The sequence below is a fragment of the Nanorana parkeri genome, unplaced genomic scaffold (genome assembly GCF_000935625.1).
Source record: "Nanorana parkeri isolate BGI_ZX_2015 unplaced genomic scaffold, ASM93562v1 scaffold165, whole genome shotgun sequence".
NCBI lineage: Eukaryota > Metazoa > Chordata > Amphibia > Anura > Dicroglossidae > Nanorana > Nanorana parkeri.
In genome coordinates this window covers 22,035-43,904 of record NW_017306433.1, presented here as the reverse complement: position 1 = coordinate 43,904, position 21,870 = coordinate 22,035, and the positions used below count along the sequence as shown (strand labels likewise).

General features: G+C 43.0%; 1 protein-coding gene across 1 annotated transcript in view; it reads right to left on the bottom strand.

Annotated features, from left to right (window-relative positions):
* Positions 1–147: 147 nt before the first annotated feature.
* BBS5 (Bardet-Biedl syndrome 5) overlaps positions 148–21,870 on the bottom strand; it is a 22,269-nt gene continuing 546 nt past the window's right edge. Inside the window, exons 2-12 of the mRNA XM_018554580.1 lie at positions 17,165–17,247; positions 15,207–15,272; positions 13,769–13,818; positions 10,722–10,849; positions 9,380–9,515; positions 7,581–7,676; positions 6,044–6,106; positions 5,766–5,900; positions 2,325–2,408; positions 392–415; positions 148–294 (exon numbers count right to left, since the gene is read on the bottom strand). Of these exons, the coding sequence (XP_018410082.1) occupies positions 193–294; positions 392–415; positions 2,325–2,408; positions 5,766–5,900; positions 6,044–6,106; positions 7,581–7,676; positions 9,380–9,515; positions 10,722–10,849; positions 13,769–13,818; positions 15,207–15,272; positions 17,165–17,247 (967 nt within the window). The 3' untranslated portion in view covers positions 148–192. The remainder of the gene's footprint in view (positions 295–391; positions 416–2,324; positions 2,409–5,765; positions 5,901–6,043; positions 6,107–7,580; positions 7,677–9,379; positions 9,516–10,721; positions 10,850–13,768; positions 13,819–15,206; positions 15,273–17,164; positions 17,248–21,870) is intronic.

The following is a 21,870-nucleotide window of genomic DNA, read 5'->3' as shown; positions in this document are numbered from 1 at the left end:
ATAAACAGAGGGGGGGTGACCACTGTAGTGCTAGACAGTTCTATATGGACCCTGGAATGCTTGTGGCCATAACTGAAACTAGAAAATGTTTCTAAAATGCACAACTTCTCCCTCTGGACTATTACCCTGAAGTACTATGCCTTCTTCTTTGACCACTCCCTTGAAAACTGGGCAGCTCTTTGTAAAGGGGTGTCATCCCATGACATCCCATAGTCCTTGGAGAGTGAAGCCATCCTTTAGTTTTTCAACAGCAAGGCCAAGCTCTTCAGAGAACATCGGTTCACGATCTTGTTGCTGATAATTTACAGTGCAGTGCAGAGAAACAAAGAAAAAGAGTCAGTTTGTCAGACTACTATGGGAATAATGAGGCAGAAAATGAGCACAAACCTACCTTGTTCCCATCAGCAAAGTATGCCTGTAAAGAGCAGAGGAAATACAGAGTAAAACACAAAATACTTCTTATGAACAAGTTAAAGTACATTTGTATCCACACATTAAACTAATACAATAAGCCTCTTCTATATTAGGTTTTTATATAACCGTATCATTTGAAGCTTCTCTGAGTGATCAGAATAAAGCAGAAAACAGCTAAGGTGACAGAATGGGGATCATTAAACTGTATTTATAGACAATGTTTTTCTTATTTTTTTTAAACTGGGAAGGATTAGAACCCAAACAGCGCAAAACAACGCTCACATTCCCATGCCGGCTTACAACTGCATCCGCGTCTCAGGTGCAGGCAACCAGTGAGTCTCCACCTCCAACAAATCAAGATTCAAATCATGCCGCACTCCAATGATCTTTTCCGGAAAGTAAAAGTCTTTATTTAAGGAGCAATAAACACACTGTCCATATCCCCTCCATCCTCAGCCTCTAACGCATTTCCCAATTAGGCTCAATCAGAGATGATGATTGAGCCTCTATGAGTAAGCCTAATAGTAAAATGCGTTAGAGGTTGAGGATGGAGGAGATATGGATAGTGTGTTTATTGCTCCTTAAATAAAGACTTTTACTTTCCGGACAAGATCCTGTGGAGTGCGGCAAGTTTTGAATCTTGATCCCTTTGTATCCCTGTTTTTATTGCTGTCTCGGTTTCGGCTAGATAGATTTACCCTCTGTATATTTTCTGGTCACCATTGTCACGGAGACAAAGTGATAGGAAACCCAAAATGTTACAGTCGTCACCATAACAAGAGGTGAGGACATATTTACCAATGGGGACACCTTTTTCGATGACAACTGTCTGAGTGGAATTCCCCTCACATGTTCTTTTATGTGAAGGTAATTCTCCCAGTTGGGGACAGACAGCAAAAAAAAAAAAATCCCATGGGTTTTCAACCCATTCCCACTCTACACAACCCTAAAAACAAAAAAGGTTTAGGCTACACATAACCTGTATACCACAGAACAGATAGTGCTAGCTTCCCTACATCATCACACAAAAACTTGATAGCACAAAATGCATTGCTGCCCGCAACACTCTTTCCTAAAGCTGGACTTCAGGCAAAATTATATATATTTAAAATAAATATATGTGAACTGTCTAAGCAATTTGTATTATGTACATTACCAGTTCCTGCACTCAGTGAGACCTCCCTGCAGGCTGCAATGCTGATAGGAAATAACGCCTGTACTAGCAATGGCCCCAGCTTGTAAATGGTCAAAAAAGGAGCAGCAGCACCCTGATTGGGTTATCCTTCTGTTCTTCCTCTTCTCAAAAAAAAACAACTCAGGCACAAGCTATAGACTCATCTCTACTTCTACCGTCAATGTTCCACCCTGACATTCCACCCTGCAGCCAACTGTGGTTCCCTCATCTCTTTGTTGAATTCCAAGGGAATAGGGATTAGCTCCACAAGGTGCCAGCTATTTACTTGTATTGTTAATATGTTTCCCCCCCAATTCACATCGGAGTCTCATTATTTTCAATGGTCTCCCTTTACACCTAAGCGTTCTGTCGTGTGAAAAAGTATAAAAACATTTTTCAGCCCTGTAAACTCCAATGGAAGCACCTAAAAAAAAACCCTGAAAAAAGCATGGACACGTGTTTTTTGTGCGATTACACACCTAATAACCAAACCCTCCTCCGAGTAACCAGCTCTCCATTGATGAAAAACAAGCAAGAACCAAAAAAATTGCTTGAAAACATTCACACTTGTGAATGGGGGCTTAAAAGTAAGAAAGTAAGTGTCCAGAATTTTTTTTACAAAACACAGAAGAACTGTTATCCGCGGCTTTACAGACCATTGCATCCGGATTATATCACTTCATCACACGACACACAGAATACAAGGTTTTTATTTTCAGTGGAATTGTCGCCTTACCACAAATGCATCTGTGTGTTCATCGGCTTCGATTTCCACATCATCCTGAACTTGTTCTACAGTCAGTTCCTCCAGAGCTTGTGGCTGAAAAGCATTAAAATGGTATCATATTATAAATACCAGAATCTGATTCTTGATATAACATTCTGTTTATGTAATATTCACCAGTCGGTAAATACAGTAATACTTTGGTTTACGAGCATAATTCGTTCCGGAAGCATGCTTGTAATCCAAATCGCTTGTATATCAAAGAAAATTTCCCCATAGGAAATAATGGAAACTCAGATGATTTGTTCCACAACCCAAAAATATTCATATAAAATGATTACAATACTGTACTGTAATAGAATACTGTACAAAATATAAAGAAAAACAAACCAATTACCGGTACCTTCGTGGCCGGTGTGAGGAAGACCATAGAGAGGAGGATTATTGTGTAGGACGACTTTCACTCTCACTAACGGAATTACTATCTCTTGACTCAATGGAATCTTTTTCATTTTGTAAAACCTTAACAAGGAATCTATTCAATCACACTTGCTGTTGCCTTCTTTTGAGGATTTCGTGGAAATGTGACATTGCATTATCGTTAAAAACAGACTCATCGCTCGCACTGCTACAGCCTTATTCGGGTGGTGCTTTTCTACAAAATTTTGCTCGTATTGCAAGACATCGCTTGTATATCAAGGCAACATTTTTCAGAAATGTTTGCTTGTCTCGCTCAGAACTGTCAGAGCTCCGGCCGAAGGAAGCCAGAGCTGACAGGAGCTGCTCTGCATCCGACAAAGATGCAGACCGTGGAGCTTCTCCCACAAGTCAGGTACGCGGTCTGCGACCGTGTGCCTGACTTTAGATCACCATAATGTGGACCTGGAGTATCCAACAGACGTACCACACTGGAGGATGACTTAGCACACCACACACTGTCCATGACTGAAATATCATTTTTGGGTTGGCTGACGCTTTAAAAGGAGAATTATGTGGTAAGTGTTTTTCCCCAAAGTTCTCTTAAGGGCCACGGGAGGACATATTCTCCTGTGACCCAAAGCTCAGTATATAGCGAGCTACAGCTTGCGGTATACTGAGACCGCCGCAGCTGGGACGGATCCCGACATTACTGTAGAGATCCACCCAGCAGCGTGAGTGACAGCTAGCTCTGCCTATCTAGAGGCAGAGGCAGCTGTGCCCGCCCCGTCCGTTCCGCCAGTCAGTGCTGGAAGATCGGAGAGGGGGGAATCCCTGCGGGGCACCGTGACAGTCACTGCTCACTGCAGGGAGATGATCGAGAAGTGAGCGAGCGCCGGTATGTGGTTGCTCAATTCCCGATCTATTGAGCCGACTTGTGGCAGTTTCATGTCACACGTCTGCTCGAACTATGAGACTGAGTGATTTTTACTGACCTCACAGTTCTTCTTTAAGCAAACATAGTTGTCCTGGAACAAACATTGGTGACACTAATCCGTGAGTAACTGGTAGCAGTACACACAGTCATGTTACTTATGACACAGCTAATCCTTTCCAAGCATCTATATATATATATATTCGTCAAAAGACCTTTAAAATGATTCATTGTACAGCAATGCGCTCCACTTGCAGAATACACATAAGCCATCTCGGAAACTTAGAGGACAATACTGTGACATCAGGAACACAACTTAAAGAAGAACTCTGAACACATGAACTCTTAACCCTTGCAGTGGGGTTACCCCAGCACTGCAAGGGTTAGGTGCTTGTTTTGTCTAGGGAGTTAAAATAACAAAGTTATACTCACCCGAACCTCAAGCCTGCCTGGCTGCTACGCTGGTCTTTGCAGCCGCGCTCTCCCTCCCCTCTGGCGATGTAATGTCTCTTTTTTTGATCACGTGCAATACACTGCATTGGACTTGATGACTCACGGGTTCTTAGACCGCTGGAAAGGGGGAGTGAGGCTTCATGGACAGATATTCGGGTGAGTAAATCTTTGTTATTTTAGCTCCCTAGGCAAAACAAGCACTTAACCCTTGCAGTGCAGGAGTAGCCCCACTACAAGGATTTCATATGTCCAGAGTTCTTCTTTAAGGTTACTGCCAGTAAAAGGGTCCCTTGCAAAAATAGATATTAAATACCTCTTCCGCTGCTATAATGAACTGTAACTGCCACCCAAAGACTCTGTAGTATCCGACACTTCAGGAATTGTGAATTCTTTACACTGATGTCATTACTGTGTGCTGCAGTCACACCGGGCTTGGCAGGAGGAATCAGAGGGAGCATCAGGGGACCAAGAAAAGGACACTCTTGGGAGTATCGGATTCTGAAGTCTTTAGCTGGCAATTTCTTTTCATTATAGTGGCACTGTGGGGCCTGGGCAATGGGACACCAAAGTATTTACTTTTTTGTTATGGGCTCCTTTTATTAGTAGTTTTGTGTTGGTGACAAGAGTCAATTCAAGTGTAGCATCAATGTAAAATATAAGTTTTGAAAAGCATGCTTAGTCCCGTATAATTAAGCATAGTCCCTGACAGCATACAGCTTACAGCTAAAGTTTAACCTGCTTATATCCCCCCCGGCTCCCCCAATCAACATGCTATTTTAATTTTTAAATCAACCCTTTCTGATTTAATGACTTATGTCTCGGAGCTTCTCGATGCAATGCAGGCTGGTGGGAGGGACCTGCAGGGTGCTGTACATAGCTTTATGAAGACATCCTCTGTATTCCTCAACAGCCGTCAGCCCTGATCCAAGCAGTGGGCTGGCTCTTGGGACAAGTTGTTTAAATGTCAAAATGCCTTGATGGGTTTATGTCAGCCTGGAGGACTGGGCGTTCTTAGGTAGGCTGCATTTGCATGCAAAACACCCTAGCTAGCATCCACACATGATGCTGAGCGTCCATGCCTGAAAGAGCTCAAATTCAATGAAGGAAAGGGGCAGGCTAGGGACAGTAAGGCTGGACAGAGAAGAGCTAGATGATGCTGGGACGTCCTCCAGCCAGAAAATGAAATTAGCTTTATCTGACTGGCTGCAGCTTCTAGTGCGGGAAGCTCACAGTGTGCAGTGCAATCAGAGTTAGCATTTTTGGTAGAAGAGAGAAGCCTGTACAACTGTGTAAGACCAAAAGGAAGGCTGTAGTTCAGCTTTAAAGCATGCATATCTGACAAATGGAGTTGAACTCCAATCCCTAAACCTTTAATGTTCCCGACACTCGATCCCTGAATAAAATCTGGTACTTTCATTCATGAAACATACAGGAACACTCTATGGCTACCACAAAGAACTGCCTGCTGCAGGGAAGCCAACTCCAGTCCCAAGGAACATTACAGAGCGGTCACTAGCTGTTATTACATTTTTGGTTCATCTGTCTCACACCAGAACTTTAACAGCTGTGGCAGTGACATCTAAACCTCATTGTACTACACACTTATAAAAAAAAATTCAAAGGACTTGCCATAGCTTTAGAAAAATTACCTTTTCTTCCATTTCATAGTCAACACCGAATATAGGACTTGCAGAGTAGACTCTGTGCAGAGAATTGATCTCTTTTACCGAATCCTGGAGTTTCTCCACTGGATCAATCTTAAAGCCAAGTACATATCCACCGCTCTGATTTCCAAGAGAAGACAAATAACATGAAATATAAAAAACACACAACATGAGGATATAAAATAGTATGAAAATTCAAGAGCACGGCAAGTTGTCTTACTGTTCAAACCACATATGTTTACATTTTAATATGCGTTTATTACCTGTTGGGAGCTTTCAATAACCAGTGCTAAACCGAACTTGGAGTCTCGGATCTTAATGGACCGCTATTTGGAGAAAGGAAACCATAAAATCATAGAATCAGTTATGTGTTCTTGATGTTTTACTACAAATCAGGTACAAGTCCTCAGCTATCAAACAGACAGTTTGTGTTTTTACTGAAAAAGATGTATATACATGCATAGAGATCACAGAGCTCTATGGACATTGTCACCTCACTGCTGTTTCTCCCCTAGTGAAATAATAGATAAAAGTGTCCACACTCATCATGAATAAGAAGTTATGGTTAGATAGAGTGAAATATCAATCGATAAGATGTGTCACAAAATGTCCTGCTCTTAAATTGTATCAGGTGGTGAGCGTAATTTGTGATCAAATTATGCATAGTTTGAATTTTATTTTCATAGTACGGGATAATCATTACTTTTAAAAGCATATTTCAAAAAACACACACACATGGAATTACAGCTTATTCCTCCATCTTTAGACTTAAAGGAGAACTATGAGCTGAATGATCTTCACTCAACCTCATAGTTTGAGCCGACAAGTGACAATGAAACTGTCACACGTCGGCTCAATAGATCGGGAAGTGAGCGAACACATACTGTCGCTCGCTCACTTCTCGATCATGTCCCTGCAGAGAGCCGTGACTGTCACTCACGGCTCCCTGCAGAGATTCCCCCCCTCCCCGCTCTTCCAGCGATGACTGGCGGAACAGACGGGGGAGGGGGCGGGTACAGCTGGCTCTGCCTCTAGATAGGCAGAGCAAGCTGTCAAACAAGCAGCTGGGTGGATCTCTATCTCGCTGCGGCGGTCTCAGTATACCGCAAGCTGTAGCTCGCGATATACTGAGCTTTGGGTCACAGAACGAGGTTAGTATATGTCCTCCAGTGACCCTTAGGAGAACTATGGGGAAAAACACTTACCCCATAGTCTCCTTTAACACACTTAACCCTTGCAGTGTGGTAGAGCACCACTGCAAGGGTAATTTTTCTGCTGCTTGGAGTCTTTCAGTCATCAAGTGACAATGCAGAGTAAGTTTCTAAGTTCCTGTATTGATGGATTTGTTTGCTTCAAGCTGGTTTGGCATTCCCATGCAAGTCTACTGGAATGCAAAACCCGCTTGAAGCAGGTCACATGTAGCTCTGAAGGAGGTCAACTGCAGGTCAAATACACCTGTGAATGAATTTTGAATGATCTCAGAAGCGTTCAGACTGATGGCAAACTGATACCATTGACACAAGCCCAAAGCCAACCAACAAAGGCTCTAAAGGCAGGTTGGGGTAGTTTATAGAACCCCAACAGGTTGAAAACTGGGCAATTTCTGCGCTTTACTAAAACATACCAAATGCTGTTACTAACTTACCTAATGAAATGGTGACAATTATGCAAAGTGCATAGTGAAGTACCTTACCCATTAGTAAATACAAATCTGCAATGCACATGAGCTACATGTTTTTCAGCATGTGCTAGTTTTATGTGCACCATCAAAATAAAATAACAAAATCTAAAAAAACTTACAATTTGTAGGTAAGGAATGCTGACATTAAAGCTGTCATTCATGTTGGCATGCCACACAATTCTGACATTGGTTATGAAGAAAGTGCCAAGGTTACCCTTTGGAGAATGAAAAATGCATGTAAAGTTGAATCTTGTAAATCATGTGAAGTTAAATAAGAAGCAGCAATGAGTGTATAAAATAGGCCTTATGTTACCATTCAATTCAGGCAAATAGCTAAATACACAGCAACCTTTCATGAAAAAACAAGGTCCACTTATTATGCAGCCCCCTGCACCAAAACAAGAACACCATCTAAAAACATGAAATGGGTGAAACAATGGAAGAAGAATGTAAAAAATGGCCACCTTATACTCTGACTGCTGCATTTGCCTAGACGAGGGTGAGATCACGGATCCTGGAAAAGTTAAGCATCCTAAATCACATGAGAATGTGCCCTGCACTCTGCTGGAAGTTTATCTCATGAGCTTAGTGACGTCACTGGTGCTTACAGGAAGCTATTTTGATGCTTTCAGTTAGTATTTTGTATTCAACGTGTGCGTGTGTGTGTAAGTGCATTAAATATATATACGCATATGTTAAATGTTTGACCTGATTTAGGCATTTATGTCAGTTGTGTATAAAGTTGTTTTCTTTGGAAAGATACTGCCAGCATGCTACAGAGTGGGATTCTTACTCTCCATTAGGAATGCACCGGTATTTTGGTACCAAGTACGAGTACCGATCATTTTTTTTCTGTACTCGCCGATACCAATTACCGAGTAACGGAAGTCCCATTCAGGAAGCCAGACGGCCTGTAATGACTCGCCACCTGGCTTCCTGGTTAACCGGGAAGCCGGGCAGCGTGTAAAGAGTCGCCACCCAGCTTCCCGATTAACAAGAAAGTCTGTCCCCTCTTACCTTGGTATGTCCAGCCTGTAACCGCCAGGGCCTCTCCAGCCAGAATGCAGCCGGAGGCGTCTGGCCAGCCAATCAGGAAGCCGGGCGCCGTGTAATGACGCGACGCCCTGCTTTCTGATTGGCCAGCTTCCTGACCAATCAGGAAGCCGGGCAGCACGTCATTACACGCTGCCCGGCTTCCTGATTCGCCGGGAAGTCGGCTCCATGCTATCACAAGTGAGCAGTAAAAATGTTTAAAGCGGTGCCTATGGCCAATTTTCGGTGTGGTCGTTCTTTGCGATTTTTCGGCTGCGCGCAATTGTAAGGCTTGACGTGTTTGGTGTCTATTTACCTGACGTGACCCCGTCTTTTTTATTTTACTAAAAATATGGGTAAGAATACATGCTTTTTTAACATAACGTACAGAAAACGTGTTTTTTTTGGAAATGTACGGTACTTTTTTACATTATATAGTATAAAATAACGCCCTTCCCCCCCAGTGGTGATTATATCTCCAAAATAAAGCTCTATCTATCCCTAAATTTTTTTAACATAAATTTCAAGGCTATAGTGCGGTCATGCTGACTGGTGAAATTTTTGACTGACTGGACACCCTAAAATTTTTCAAGCCCTGGTTATGACCATATTTTCTTTGCTGGTTGAGTGTAATATCACAAAAATACTGCATTATGGCCACTAGATGGAGTTGAGAAACATATGAAATAAGTACATTGCAGGACAAATGGCTCTGCAAATTGTTCACAAATAAACCTCTAACTGTCATAAAGCCATTGGAGCTCCATTTCATTTTATCAATATTCTGTTTATTATGTTGTAATGAATAGGTTTTCAAAAACACTACAGCTATCACTTTTAGCTTACTGCTACAAAAATGAAAGCTTCCATGTTAAAATGTTGTCACCTGGTCACTCGATAGATTCCACACTCCATTGATTTTATCATAAACCTGTTCTTTGGGAAGGAGTCTGAGCTGTTTGTTCTGAATCAAAGCACCTCTTAGTTTGAGATCTCTATACATTTTAGATGTTTCATATGCTCTGCAACAAACAAAAGAACAATTGTTAACAATAAAGCATGAAAGTGTTTTCTTCATTAGGGTTGTCCTTAGTTAAAGTGACACCAAACTCAGGAGGTAAATCTTAAAAATGCATTTAAGTACCTTAACTATTACCAAATTTGTAGATCCTCAGCTGTAGATCCTCAAATCATCTCTGAATTGGTGCTGACACTGTCCTTCCTTCTGGAGGGTGGCTACTTGTGTTCCCCATGGTCCCTGTGTATGTTGTAAAGTAGCCACCACTCCAAGCTCAATCCTGTGATAAACTACAAGCTTGCGTTTAGTTAGATAATACTTATTACACTTATAGTCTATCTAGTGGCTACTGTACAACACACACAGAGGGACCATGGGGAACAAAAGTAGCCCCCCTCCAGAAGGAAGGACAGTGTCAGCACCAATTCAGAGATGACTGAAGGATCTACAGCTGAGTGATACACAAATAAGATACATATCTGTTAATAGTTAAAAGGTACATGAATGCATTTTTAAGATTTAACTCCTGAGTTTAGTGTCACATTAAAGTAAAAATTGATCCATGCGGACAGTTCTCTTACAACGTTTACAATGGATACATTAAATTCTTAACTTAGCTTTCAGCCAAAAGCATCTGTCTATATCCTCTGGTATAATAATGGTCCAGTAGCCTAGCAACCAACAAAGCTTGGCTGCAGTGCCATTGAGACCAGAGCACAAGGCAGGCTTTGCAATAAATTCATGCACATTCATGCACATGTTTCTGACGTGTACATGAATTTGTCTCATTCACCAACATTTGTCGTACGGTGGTGCAGACATTCTTCTAAACAGTGTCTGTGCAACTCTTTATAAATTCCAGGGTTGGTGTTTCTGGGGCAGTAGATTGTAGGGATTAGATTGTTTTAGCGTTGAAGTTTTGATTATAACTGAGAATAATATGTAGGCAGGCTTCAACTGCTGACCTTTACTTCTGAAAATGCTAGTCGACTCACTATCATGCTGATCCAATGGATTTGGTATTTTCTGAACCACTGACCTGGCTCTAGTATGCACTGGTTGCATACTTGTTCAAGGTCACTGACAAAGAAAGTATTGAAGACACCAGACAACTAGCATTTTTAGATGTAGGTCACCAATGGCAGCCTACACATTTCTTCCAGTACAGGATCTCTTTAAAGCATCTAAAATACAACAATGTGTAGCTTACCGGTGCACAGCAATCACTGAAGTGAAAAGCCGAGGACTTCCTGGTACCACATTTGTAAAGATAAACTCAAAGCGGGTATTGTTGCACTTTGTCAATATATAGAGAGCTTCGGTTTGACCCCGCAATTTCTATTAGAAAAGAAAAAAAACCCATAAAATTCTCCCCCAAAAAGTAAGATTCTAAAAAAAATTATAGGAGAATATTATTCCTAGTGTTTTCTGTGTGAACACGTATTATTTTATTTATTTAGTTATAGCCATTTTTTTTATTTACTTGTTTATTCAATCTTGCTATCTTAGATCTTCGTAAAGATCACTGATTACCATCAACACCTTTCACGTCTCTCCTGAAGAAGTGACTATAATCTACTAAATAAATAGACCTCTTTCTGTGAATATTATATAATGATTATGCAATAGGAAAATATAGAATGAATATTTAAGTGATGAATATACATGCTTGATCTCAGGGGCGGAACTACCGCCGGCTGCACCGGGGCCTGAGCCTGGGAGGATGGGGTGGTGGGGGGGGGGCGGCCGCTGACCGTCCGCACATCCAAACAGCTGCACAGCAGTGAGATCAGAGTGAGGCAGAGCAGCCTGCAAGCAAACGGTGAAGGAAGCGCTACTACCCTATTGGATGAGGGTGGTCACAAAGTTCAATAAATGTGGTGGATAATTCAATAATGGATATCATGGAAAGAAGAAAACTCTGACGTCACGTTGTTCGCCACTGACAGTTAGACGCAGCGGGCCGCGGTTCAAGAGACAGTGCAGCAGCGGCATCCCCAGCCGCTCTCTTACAGAGTCGAGCAGGCTCAGCTTGACCAGCTGAATTCTGTCGTTTCTCTCCACACATACCACTTACCCTAGACTGAGTCCACATTCCATTGAACTTCTTGGTCTCTTGACCCACTAACCCCCCTCCGCCCTGGCAGTGCAACGCCACCCTCTGGCAGCAAATAGATCATCCAACAGTGAGTGATTTCTTCTTTCCGTGATATCCATTATTGTGAATTATCCACTACATTTATTGAACTTTGTGACCACCCTCATCCAATAGGGTAGGTGCGCTTCCTTTCACAGTTTTCTTTTCCACAGGGTTCCTCTCCCTGTTCATGGAGGCTGCACGCCCCCCCTGTTAGTCTTATAAATATATTCCCATGTACCACCAGAGTAGTGAGCTTATTATTGTTTTTGTTCTATTATAAGCAAACGGTGAGGCAGCACTGGGGCCTTGGCCTGGAGGACCCAGCGAGTAGCTTCCTGATCACACAGCCCGCCGCCTCTCCCTGCAACATGATGTTCCCGTCACGAGGAGGAGATGAGGTGATGCTTTCATCTTCTGTATGTGCCTAAGTTCTGTGACGTTTTTTTTGTAGTCCTCTATAACTGGTGGAATTATTCTGCATTTCTGTAGAGAGTATTGCTGGGAGTTGTAGTCCCTGATAGCCGTTACCATTCTGCATTTCTGTATAAAGTATTGCTGGGAGTTGTAGTTCTCTATATAGTATGGTAACGGCTATAGGTGGGCAGGTGTCCGCCATTGCTTGATCTGTACCTTGCCTTAGAATCTTTTTATCTCATTGACAATATCTATTCTTGAAAATCGTATTATGCGCATTAACAAACTAATTTTGTATTTTTCATACTATTTTTGTTAACTATTCTAGAGTGCTATAAGTTAACTCCCTTGTTCAAATTTGTAGTACCCAGAGTCATGGACTGTATGCATTCCACAAAAGGAATGTGTGATGTGGCCCCATTATAAAACCACTCAGGAGCCTTTCTAATACCATCCGAAAGGCAGCTCCTCTGGTGTTACAGAATGCAAATTGCTTTTAAAGCAATTGTATGGAGGATCCCTATAAATATACTGTATGCTGCACATATATTCCATTCAAATGTATTTCTAAACTGCTATTGCTGCTTCCCTAAATGACTATGTAGCCAACAAGAGCTAGCCGAGCCCCAGAGTGGTCACAACATAGTATGGCTATAGCACTCCTTCAGATCTAAGACGTTATATATTACATCAGGTTTCACTTGGGTTAAAGCTAAAGAATTAATGACACAATGTTTGCCTCTTTAAAATCTCCAAAAAAATAGGTGTTGATATCGCCAAGGAAATATTTCAAGCAGAATAACCCCTGACAATTTTCCCTTTTCGTTAAGTCTGTAACCCATAGTAGTAATATTACCAGCATATTACATTTCATAGATCTAAAGCCTTGGTTCTCAACTGGTGGGTCGTGACCCAAAAGTGGGTCGCGACCCCTTGTTCAGTGGGTCTCTGCATGCCTTCCACTTTTCTAGGTGAGAGGCTCCTCGGTCTCCCCCTAGAGCAGCACTGTCAGTTCTCGTGCCAAGCAGCCATATATATGCTGCTCAGCGGCGAGTGTCAGCTTGAGGTGGTATAGGATGGGGCTATGGCCGCGAGGGAGCTCCAGCCGTACGTGCATTGCTTACACCCCCTTAATGTGTGCTGTATAGGTGCCTGGGCCAGAGTGACGTCGCATTCTGGCTCCCGGCACCTCTACAGGGCACACAAGGAAGCTGTATAAGCAATGAATATACTCTATAGATGGAGCGCCATCACAGCACAGCAGCCCACATTGGACCCCAGGCTGAGGTTCTCATAAGGTAGGGAGACCGGGTGGAAATTTTGGAGTGTGCATGTGTGTGTTAGAATGTCTGAGTGTGTGAGATTGTGTCTTTGGTTGTGTATGTATGTCAGTGTTTTTGAGGGCCCGTTCACACCAGTACCGTGCATCAATCACGCAGCCCCGCACGATTAACGCACTGTACCACGCAATCACACCTACTACGCGTTCTGGTGTGTGAGGTATGTTGGGTTGCCATTTATTTGAATGGTACCCAAAATGCACACCTCCCACCCACAATTCGATTGCCCACCCCAGAACGCATGGTACCTCAATGCCGTGTGTTCCATTGCAGTGCGACTGGGGTTGTGACTTAATGACCGAGGACAAATTTGGGTCCTGAGGTTACACAGGTTGAGAACCACTGGTCTAAAAGGATACTTACTGAGTTAGCGGTCCTTGTAGTAATATTTATAATACAATTGTAGCCAACAGCTATAAAACAAAAGAAGGAAATGATATTAAAGATAAATTACAGTAGGAAACAAGTTGTGATATTAGGTCTGTAAAATATTATGTAATAGGAAATAATTATAAGAGAACTGCAATCTTCTATACTTTTTTTTATACATGTGAAAAAGCTAAATCTAAATAATCTGTGTTAATGTTTAAAAATTATTCTTTTTATATATAGTTTGTAAACAAATGTTTACGAGGGTAGCCATGTTTACTCATTACCTTGCCTACTGCTGATTACTACTGCTCTGTCATTGTGCCTTGATGATCTGCTTCCACCACTGCAAGTCAGGTTCTGTCTGATCGAAGTGTCTGCAGTCTTTTTTTAATCACACAGGTTTATTATTACAGGTATTTATAGATCAGTGAATTTACTAAGCGCTTTACATACTATTCATTAGTGTCTGCCCTTACAATCTAAGCTCTCCATATTTATTGCACACATACATGGGCCAATTTCAACACCTACCTCTCTGGAGTGTGGGGAACCAAAGTATCTGGAGGAAACCAACACAAGTGCAGGGACAACATGATAACTCCATACAGATAGTGCCCTGACTGAATCTGGATTCAAACTAGGGCCTCAGTAAAGGTACATGTGCTAACCAGCCACTAAAGTAGTATTAAACTCTCAAACTTTTTTCAGCAATGAATCCCGATCAAACAAATATACATTGCCCAGCAAAGTCTTTGTTTACATTTATGTCTAAGAACTTGCAGTCATCATGCTTCCAAACAGTTGGCTCTAACTCTCTCAACTCTGCTTTCCTTAACTTCCTGTCCAGTGTAAGATCTGCTGGCATACCGGGAGCATTGGAGAGAAAAGAAAAGCACCACCCACTTGGTGAATAACAAATACGGTAATTTACTTATTCCAATCTCCCTAACCAAAATGAGCAATTAACCCTTACTGGTGGGGGACTATCTCCCTGCTGACACCCATCATGGATGTCCTGGGTACCCAGGAAAGACAGGTGAGCCCGGGATACATTAGGGGGGTGTATCACATTTCCGTACACGTAGAAGTTAATGGTGCCTGAAATCGGTTTCACAAGAAAGCAGACAGGCCGCTGAGAAAATGTTTGCAAACTCCCAGCTGCGATAGCAGTCGGGGGTTTGTGCACATGCCGATGCTGCTGCCGCCAACGGCGTATGACATACGTTGGTGCCAGCGAAAAGGCTTAAGAAGAAGCTTTTAAGGCAAAACCATATTTTATATGTGTTTCTTAGGGGGTCGCCAAAATTCAGCAAGATAGGGTGGCGATGGTCTTAGGTATCAGAAAAAAGAAAAACCTCCAGTTGGCAAAACATGCATGACGTAATTTTACATGTGAACAAGTCTTACATTACAAACCTGTGCTACTCACCCAGATTGACTCGAGGCAGTGCTATGGAATGCCAAATTATCCGCAGATTAGTCACTAAAAGTCTCCCTAGAAGAGGAACAGACATGTGAGTGAACAGTCACTTACCCAGAATTAGCATGTAGCCCATAACACCTACAGGTGAAACTAGAATAATTAGAATATCGTGCAAAAGTAATTGCAGTAATTGCTGCAAAAGGGGCCCAAACCAAGTACTGAGTACATATGCATGCTTGTCCTTTTCAGAGGTCCGATATTGTTCTATGTACAATCCTTGTTTTATTGATTGCATGTAATATTCTCATTTTTTGAAATTGTGGATTTGGGGTTCTTGGGGTTTTCATGAGCTGTAAGCCATAATCATCACAATTATGACAAATCACGGCTTGAACTATCTTACTTTGCATGTAATGAGTCTATCTCATATTAGTTTCACCTTTTAAGTTGCATTAGTGAAATAAATGAACTTTGCACGATATTCTAATTATTCGAGTTTCACCTGTATGAGAAGTCAGAATTACTGATCTGCAAACCTGTTCTGGGTTTGTGAAATTGAAGCCAGAAATATAGAATGACAACGAGACAATTAGCGTTCACTTAAGTATTCCCTATAGCATAGGCTTTCAATGCGGTTTCTTTAAGCTGACAACAAAGATGCCAAACCAGCCCCACCACTCTTGAGGTACATGATAAATCGGTTAAACCTTGCCCAGTTGGTATTCTTCCCCCCTCCCCCACAAAGACATGCAGCACCGTAGTGTCTGACAGCTTCTCCATTAATTATCTACCACTACCTGTGCATAGAGGCTGTTGTAAAATGTTGTTATTGCACCCATATGCAGACCACCACTGCTTACGGAAATGCTTATGGAAATGATAGTTGGGCGGCCATGCTGATCCTCTGGTTTCACAGCCTTTAGAGTCTTTTCAGAGTCAATAAGTATGCGCTCTGTCCTTAGCTTGACTTGCATTCTGTATATTTGACCAAATTTCGAAAAGCTCAGTCCCTCACCCACTTTTACTCATGTTCTCTGTGATCCAATGCCACTCAGGCCTTTGTAAGTTTTGACACAATCTGATATGGGGTTTACACATGGTTTAGACTCAGACACAGGAGCGTAGCAAAGGTGAGTAAAAGTGGGTCTGGGGGTGGCTTTAATTAGTCCCCGAATGTGCAGAGTGACAGGGTCTCTTTAAGCCCCAATACCAGGAAACCAGTACTGAGGAAGGATGTAAAGGGATTATGCCACTGCTGACCTCCTTCTGAAAATTCCACCTGCTTGGCTGTCATGCGTATTCAGTCATGTTTCAGAACTGAAATCACTGGCTCAGAACCATTTAGGAGAATTCTAAATTCCAAACTGTAAACGTGCTGACCAAACGGCTTACGCACTAAGTCATGGGAGCTAGGCAACTTTTTTTTGGGGAGAGAGATCAGAAATGGCAGCCTACGCATTTCTCTCAGTACATCTTTCCTTTAATATCCTTCTGCAGTGCTATTCTAGAACTGTACATGTAGAGAAGTTCCAGTGAAACAGTAAAGGACTTGGATCTACAATTCCAGCTTTACTTCAAAGCCACTTTCTGCTGAAATATGGTATTGCTGAGCAACTATAAAATATGATTCTTATCTATGAGAGTCACAGTATGACAGTGATGGCGCTTTAGTCAGCTGAGCACAATTGAAATAAAAAAAGGTGCATGCACTTTTTTGGCAATGCAGCTTGTTGTGGTTCACTGCATAGCACGTGCATTGGCAAGGTGGGTTGGCCAAGAATGTATGGCATAGATGTGCTCCAATGCACAAAACTTGCATTATTGCACGCTGCTGCAAAGTAACAGTGTGAAGCCAGTCTTGGTGGAGTAACATGGCCGTAGCGGGTTTGCATTTAAACTATAAAAATATACAAAACTGTTAGCGGAGAAAACAAATGATGATATAACAAATAAAGTATATGTACCACGATCACCGTTGTTTCCCTTAGTATCTTCAATAGAATCTAAGCAGTCTATAAGCACTTCTCCGGGTCTCATTTTCATTTGTCTGCAGAAAGAATATCAGAAACAACAGAAAATGTTGTATAGAAATTGTAGAAAAAACAAGAAAGCATATGGTGTAACAAACAGTACAACAGACACAAAATTGGAACAGTTCGCTTTCAGCATCTCTGACTTGAAGCAAGGTCATACTAAAGGTGGCCATACACCTTACAACCATTGCACCACTTTCGTTATGCGATGGTTGTAAGGCGATTAAAAGTTCGTACGACCTGCCCATCTTGGACAGGCAGATCGTATTTGCGATCATCGCAAGTCCTCCCCGCTGAGGGGAGGGCTTACAGAATCATTGCAATGTTGAGCGGGCAGTGTGCGATTGCGCACCTCGGCCCGCGCGGCTTTCGTCTTGCGATCGCGCTACCAAGCTGCCGAAAATCGTCCGATTTTTCGGCGGGTTTTCTAGTGTGCTCGTAAGACAAAAATCGTGCGACCGTACAGTATATGCGGTCGCACGCTGCCCATACACCTGCCGATTATCGTACGATCGCGGGATCACCCGAGATTATCGTACGATAATCGTCAGGTGTATGGGCAGCTTAAGGCAGGGGTAGGCAACCTCAGCACTCCAGCTGTGGTGAAATCACAATGACACTGTTATTTGTACATACTGTATACACAGAATGCATTCATACCTACTACATTGTAAACTCTCATGAGCAGGGCCCTCCTAACCCTCCTGTACTGAATTGTATTGTAACTGTACTGTCTCCTTTCATTTTGTAAAGCACTGTGCAAACTGTTGGTGCCATGTAAATCCTGTATTAGAATCTATTATACTTATATTTTAAATCCTAATAATTAGCAGGTATACCAAACAGTTATATGTACTATGCTAATAAAAAGCCTGGGAATTCTTTCAGTTTTAACACAAGCATGAGATTAGCTTCCAGACACTTAATCAGATTAAGCCACATCAGCTTGCAAGGTCAGATAATGCAAGTGTAGATAGTCATGACAATCTGACAATATGTTCGGTACCAATGTTTAGTTAGGGCTTGTTCACACCAAGCGCGTTCCAGGAGCAGAGCAGAGCAGTTACAGAACGGATCACAAACTGCGTCCAATGTATTCCAAAGGCATTTTGGGCTCTAGTTCACACCGCAAACTGCAGCAAGCCCTATTTTTCCTGCCCTGGAACGCATGCCAATGCCCTGGAACGCACTGAAAGCCCATTTTAAACTAAAAACGCAAAAACGAGGCCAAAAACACGGTATAACACACTGCACTGCATGTGCAGAAACTCATGCAGATCTGGTCTGCATTTGGTGTGAACAAGCCCTTACCATTAGTGTAGTTTAAGTTTATTTAAAGTAGAACTGAAGCCAAACCCTTCTCTTTTTACTTTTGGATAGAGTAAGGGAGTGTTACAACCTTTGTCAGCTTTTTTTTTTTTTTGACATGTGTCCCATTGGGGAGATTTCCCTTTGCTTCCTGTCCGAGAGCCACAACAGCAAGTGAGAGGAAATCCCCACCAAAGTGAGTGAAATCCCTGGTGGTCAGCAGGGTCACCACAACCAGTGTCCCCATAGGAAGATTTCCCATCTATTCCTGTTCTGGTGACAACTCACAAATTGGAATTTTGTTCACTTTCAGTGATAATGCCCCAGGACAAATAGAGGGGTTGCATCTCACTAAAGGTGCCCACACACCTTACAATTATCTGCAGATTTTCTGTGGTCAGATGGAAAAAGTGCAACAGATTGGCCCAGGTGGAGATTACTCCATCCACACAGTTAAGTGTAGATGGAGGAATCTCTTACACCTTTTCCATCTGACCACAGAAAATCTGCAGATAAATTGTAAGGTGTGTGGCCAGCTTAACGGGGACACAAACAGCAAAAAAAAAAGGTTTTGACTTCAGCCGCACATTTATGGTGCCGGTAGATGTTTTCTGCAAAAATCTGACAAAACGTAAAGAGAACCTGTCTCCAAGAAAAGAGTGCCTGGATTTGTAACAAGTTCCACCAAATGCATTCAGCGCCAAATATGAGAGAACTAAATCCAAACCTTTTTTGGCTATAATCTTCTTTTGGTTCCAAAGGAGGACATTTACTAATGTCCTCCTGTGACCCAAAGTCAACACCTAGTGGATACTGCCCGCTATTTGCCAACAGCGCAGAGCCACACTAGAGCCAGGAAAGATCCCAAGAATATTGCTGGGATCCATACTCTTGCCTGATTGACAGCTGGCTTTGACTCTCTGAAATCCCTGTGGGGAGCGGTGACTGACGGTGACCACTTTCTGCAGGGAGAAGACCATGAGCTGAGCAATCAGCAGTCCGTGATCACTCAGCTCTCAATCTATAGAGCCGACATGTGACAGCTGCAGTGTCACACGCTGCCTCTAGGTATTGGGAAGAGTACATTTTACTCTCCCGATACTTCTCCTTTAAAGCCAAATACAAAATGAATTCTGTGTGTAAATGGGATGAATAATTAGCAGCAGCATCCAAGCAAAGAGGCAGTTTTTTTTGCTACTAATCAAAGAGGAACTCCAGGAGTTTGACGTTAACCTTTGCAGTGGGGTTACCTCTGCACTGCAAGGGTTACCTGCTCGTTTTGCCTGGGGAGCAAAAATAAAATAAGATATACTCACCTGATCCTCGGTCCTGCTTGGCTGCTAGACCAATCCCCTCAGCCTCTCCTTCCCCGTGCTCCGGCAGTCTGAGGATCCATAACGTCATCAGGTCTAATGCAGTGTATTAGATGTGAAGACACCAAGGGACATACCACTGCTGCAGTGGAGAGGGAGAGAGCAGTCACTGCCACAGGACCGAGGATCGTTCGTGCATTTCTTCTTTATTATCGCTCCTTGAGAAAAATTAGCAGTTAAACCTTGCAGTGCAGGGGGTGGGGGGGGGGGGGGGGGTTAACTTTTTTCATTCCTGGAGATTTTTTTAAAAGGATCTAAATAAAAGATACAGAATGCAGAATAGTCAACAATGGCAGCCAACCGAGAACTAAAAGTGATTCCTGAATTGTCTCCGCTCTACATGTGTTTGTTTCTTTTGAATTGAAGAATCGGCTGTCTCTCAGTGTTAATTACTACAAACGTTATTCATTTCTGATCTTCCGGTTCCATGTGTTGGAATATCCGTTATGTCCGCTAGGGAAATATTTATTGTTTTGTCTGTCGGCAGTTATCAGTGCGGTGCACACAGCTGAGTCTATCGGAACATTCCATTGTCAGTTACAGGTAATGGCGGAGACAGGCGGTGGGGGGAGATGTATAAACTGCCATTACTATACATTAGAGGGGAGAGGTGCTGGTTGGAAAGCAGACCTGATTGCCTGGTCCACGGCTCCCTGACAAGAGAAACTGTTCCATACCAATGGCAACAAATGACCCTGTGTCCGTACAGCGCGCCGGTCAGGTAATAACTTTCAGGGCCCGTCCGCACATGCGCTGTACCCCACAGATTTAACGCAGGTCACCACTAGGACACATAGAAATCAATTGCTTTCTATATGTCCCGCTCACATCACAAACTGGTGGGCGGTACACGGCGATAAAATGCACACATGCTGCATGTTATCACAGCGCACAGCCGCACAGGCATCTGAAGAGTGAACACATTGTACACTACACATCAAGCTTAAAAAAAAAATGTAGATAGTGACGGCTCCGGCAGTGTGCAATACAAACACAATACCAGAGCTGTCGCAGCGCACGGGCCCTAAGGCCTTGTTCACACCATGTCTGGAACAGAAGAGTTTTTGTCCACACCTGAAATGCATCCCAATGTATTCCTATGGTGCTTCTGGGCTCTGTTCACACTAGTGCAGTCCAGTGCGTGGAAAAAATATGCTGCATGCACTATTATTTTTGGTCTGAAATGCCAACGGATCAAAACGCTTGTAAACGCACTGGACTGCACCTGAAAGCCCATTTTAAGCTAAAAAAAAATGCGCCGCAACACAGCAAAAACGCATCACTGTGTTTGCAGATCTGCTTCAGATTTGGTCCGGGTCGGTGTGAACAAGCCCTTAGGGCTCATTCAGACAGGCGGACACGTCCATGCAGCATGCACATCTGTAAAAAGACCCGTTTCCAGAAGGGTCATGTGCTGCGTGTAATTGTGCTCAGCAGCCTGTTGTTCCCTATGGGAGGACACAATTACACGCTGTCACACACTGTCTGCACCCAAGTTCGGGCACCCGGACCTGCATGGATGTGACCGTGTGTAATTGCATGCAGCCATGTCCTCTTCCCATATGGGAGAACAGGCTGCTGAGCACAATCACAAGCAGCACCTGTCCTCTTTGGGGATCGGGTCCTTATACAGGCCGTACAGAGTGCATGCCGTACAGAGTTGATCGGAGGTGAATGAGCCCCATGTGTACAGATCCAAGTATGCGTTGCCCTGATCCTCCTTCTACAGGCTCATCCAGGGCCTGGGACAAGATCCTTTAGCACCCAAGGTGAAAAGGTCAAAGTGCACCCTTCCCCCCTCCCCATGAGTACTTCAGTACATATGTTGCAGGCCCCTTTTGGCACACTGCTCCTGCTGAAGCACCTAAGGCGGCCACCTTGGACTAACCCCTGTCCAGGCTCTCCTCATAAAATAAGCTGCTTTACTATGTCTCTATTCCCATCTCCTCTAGCTCT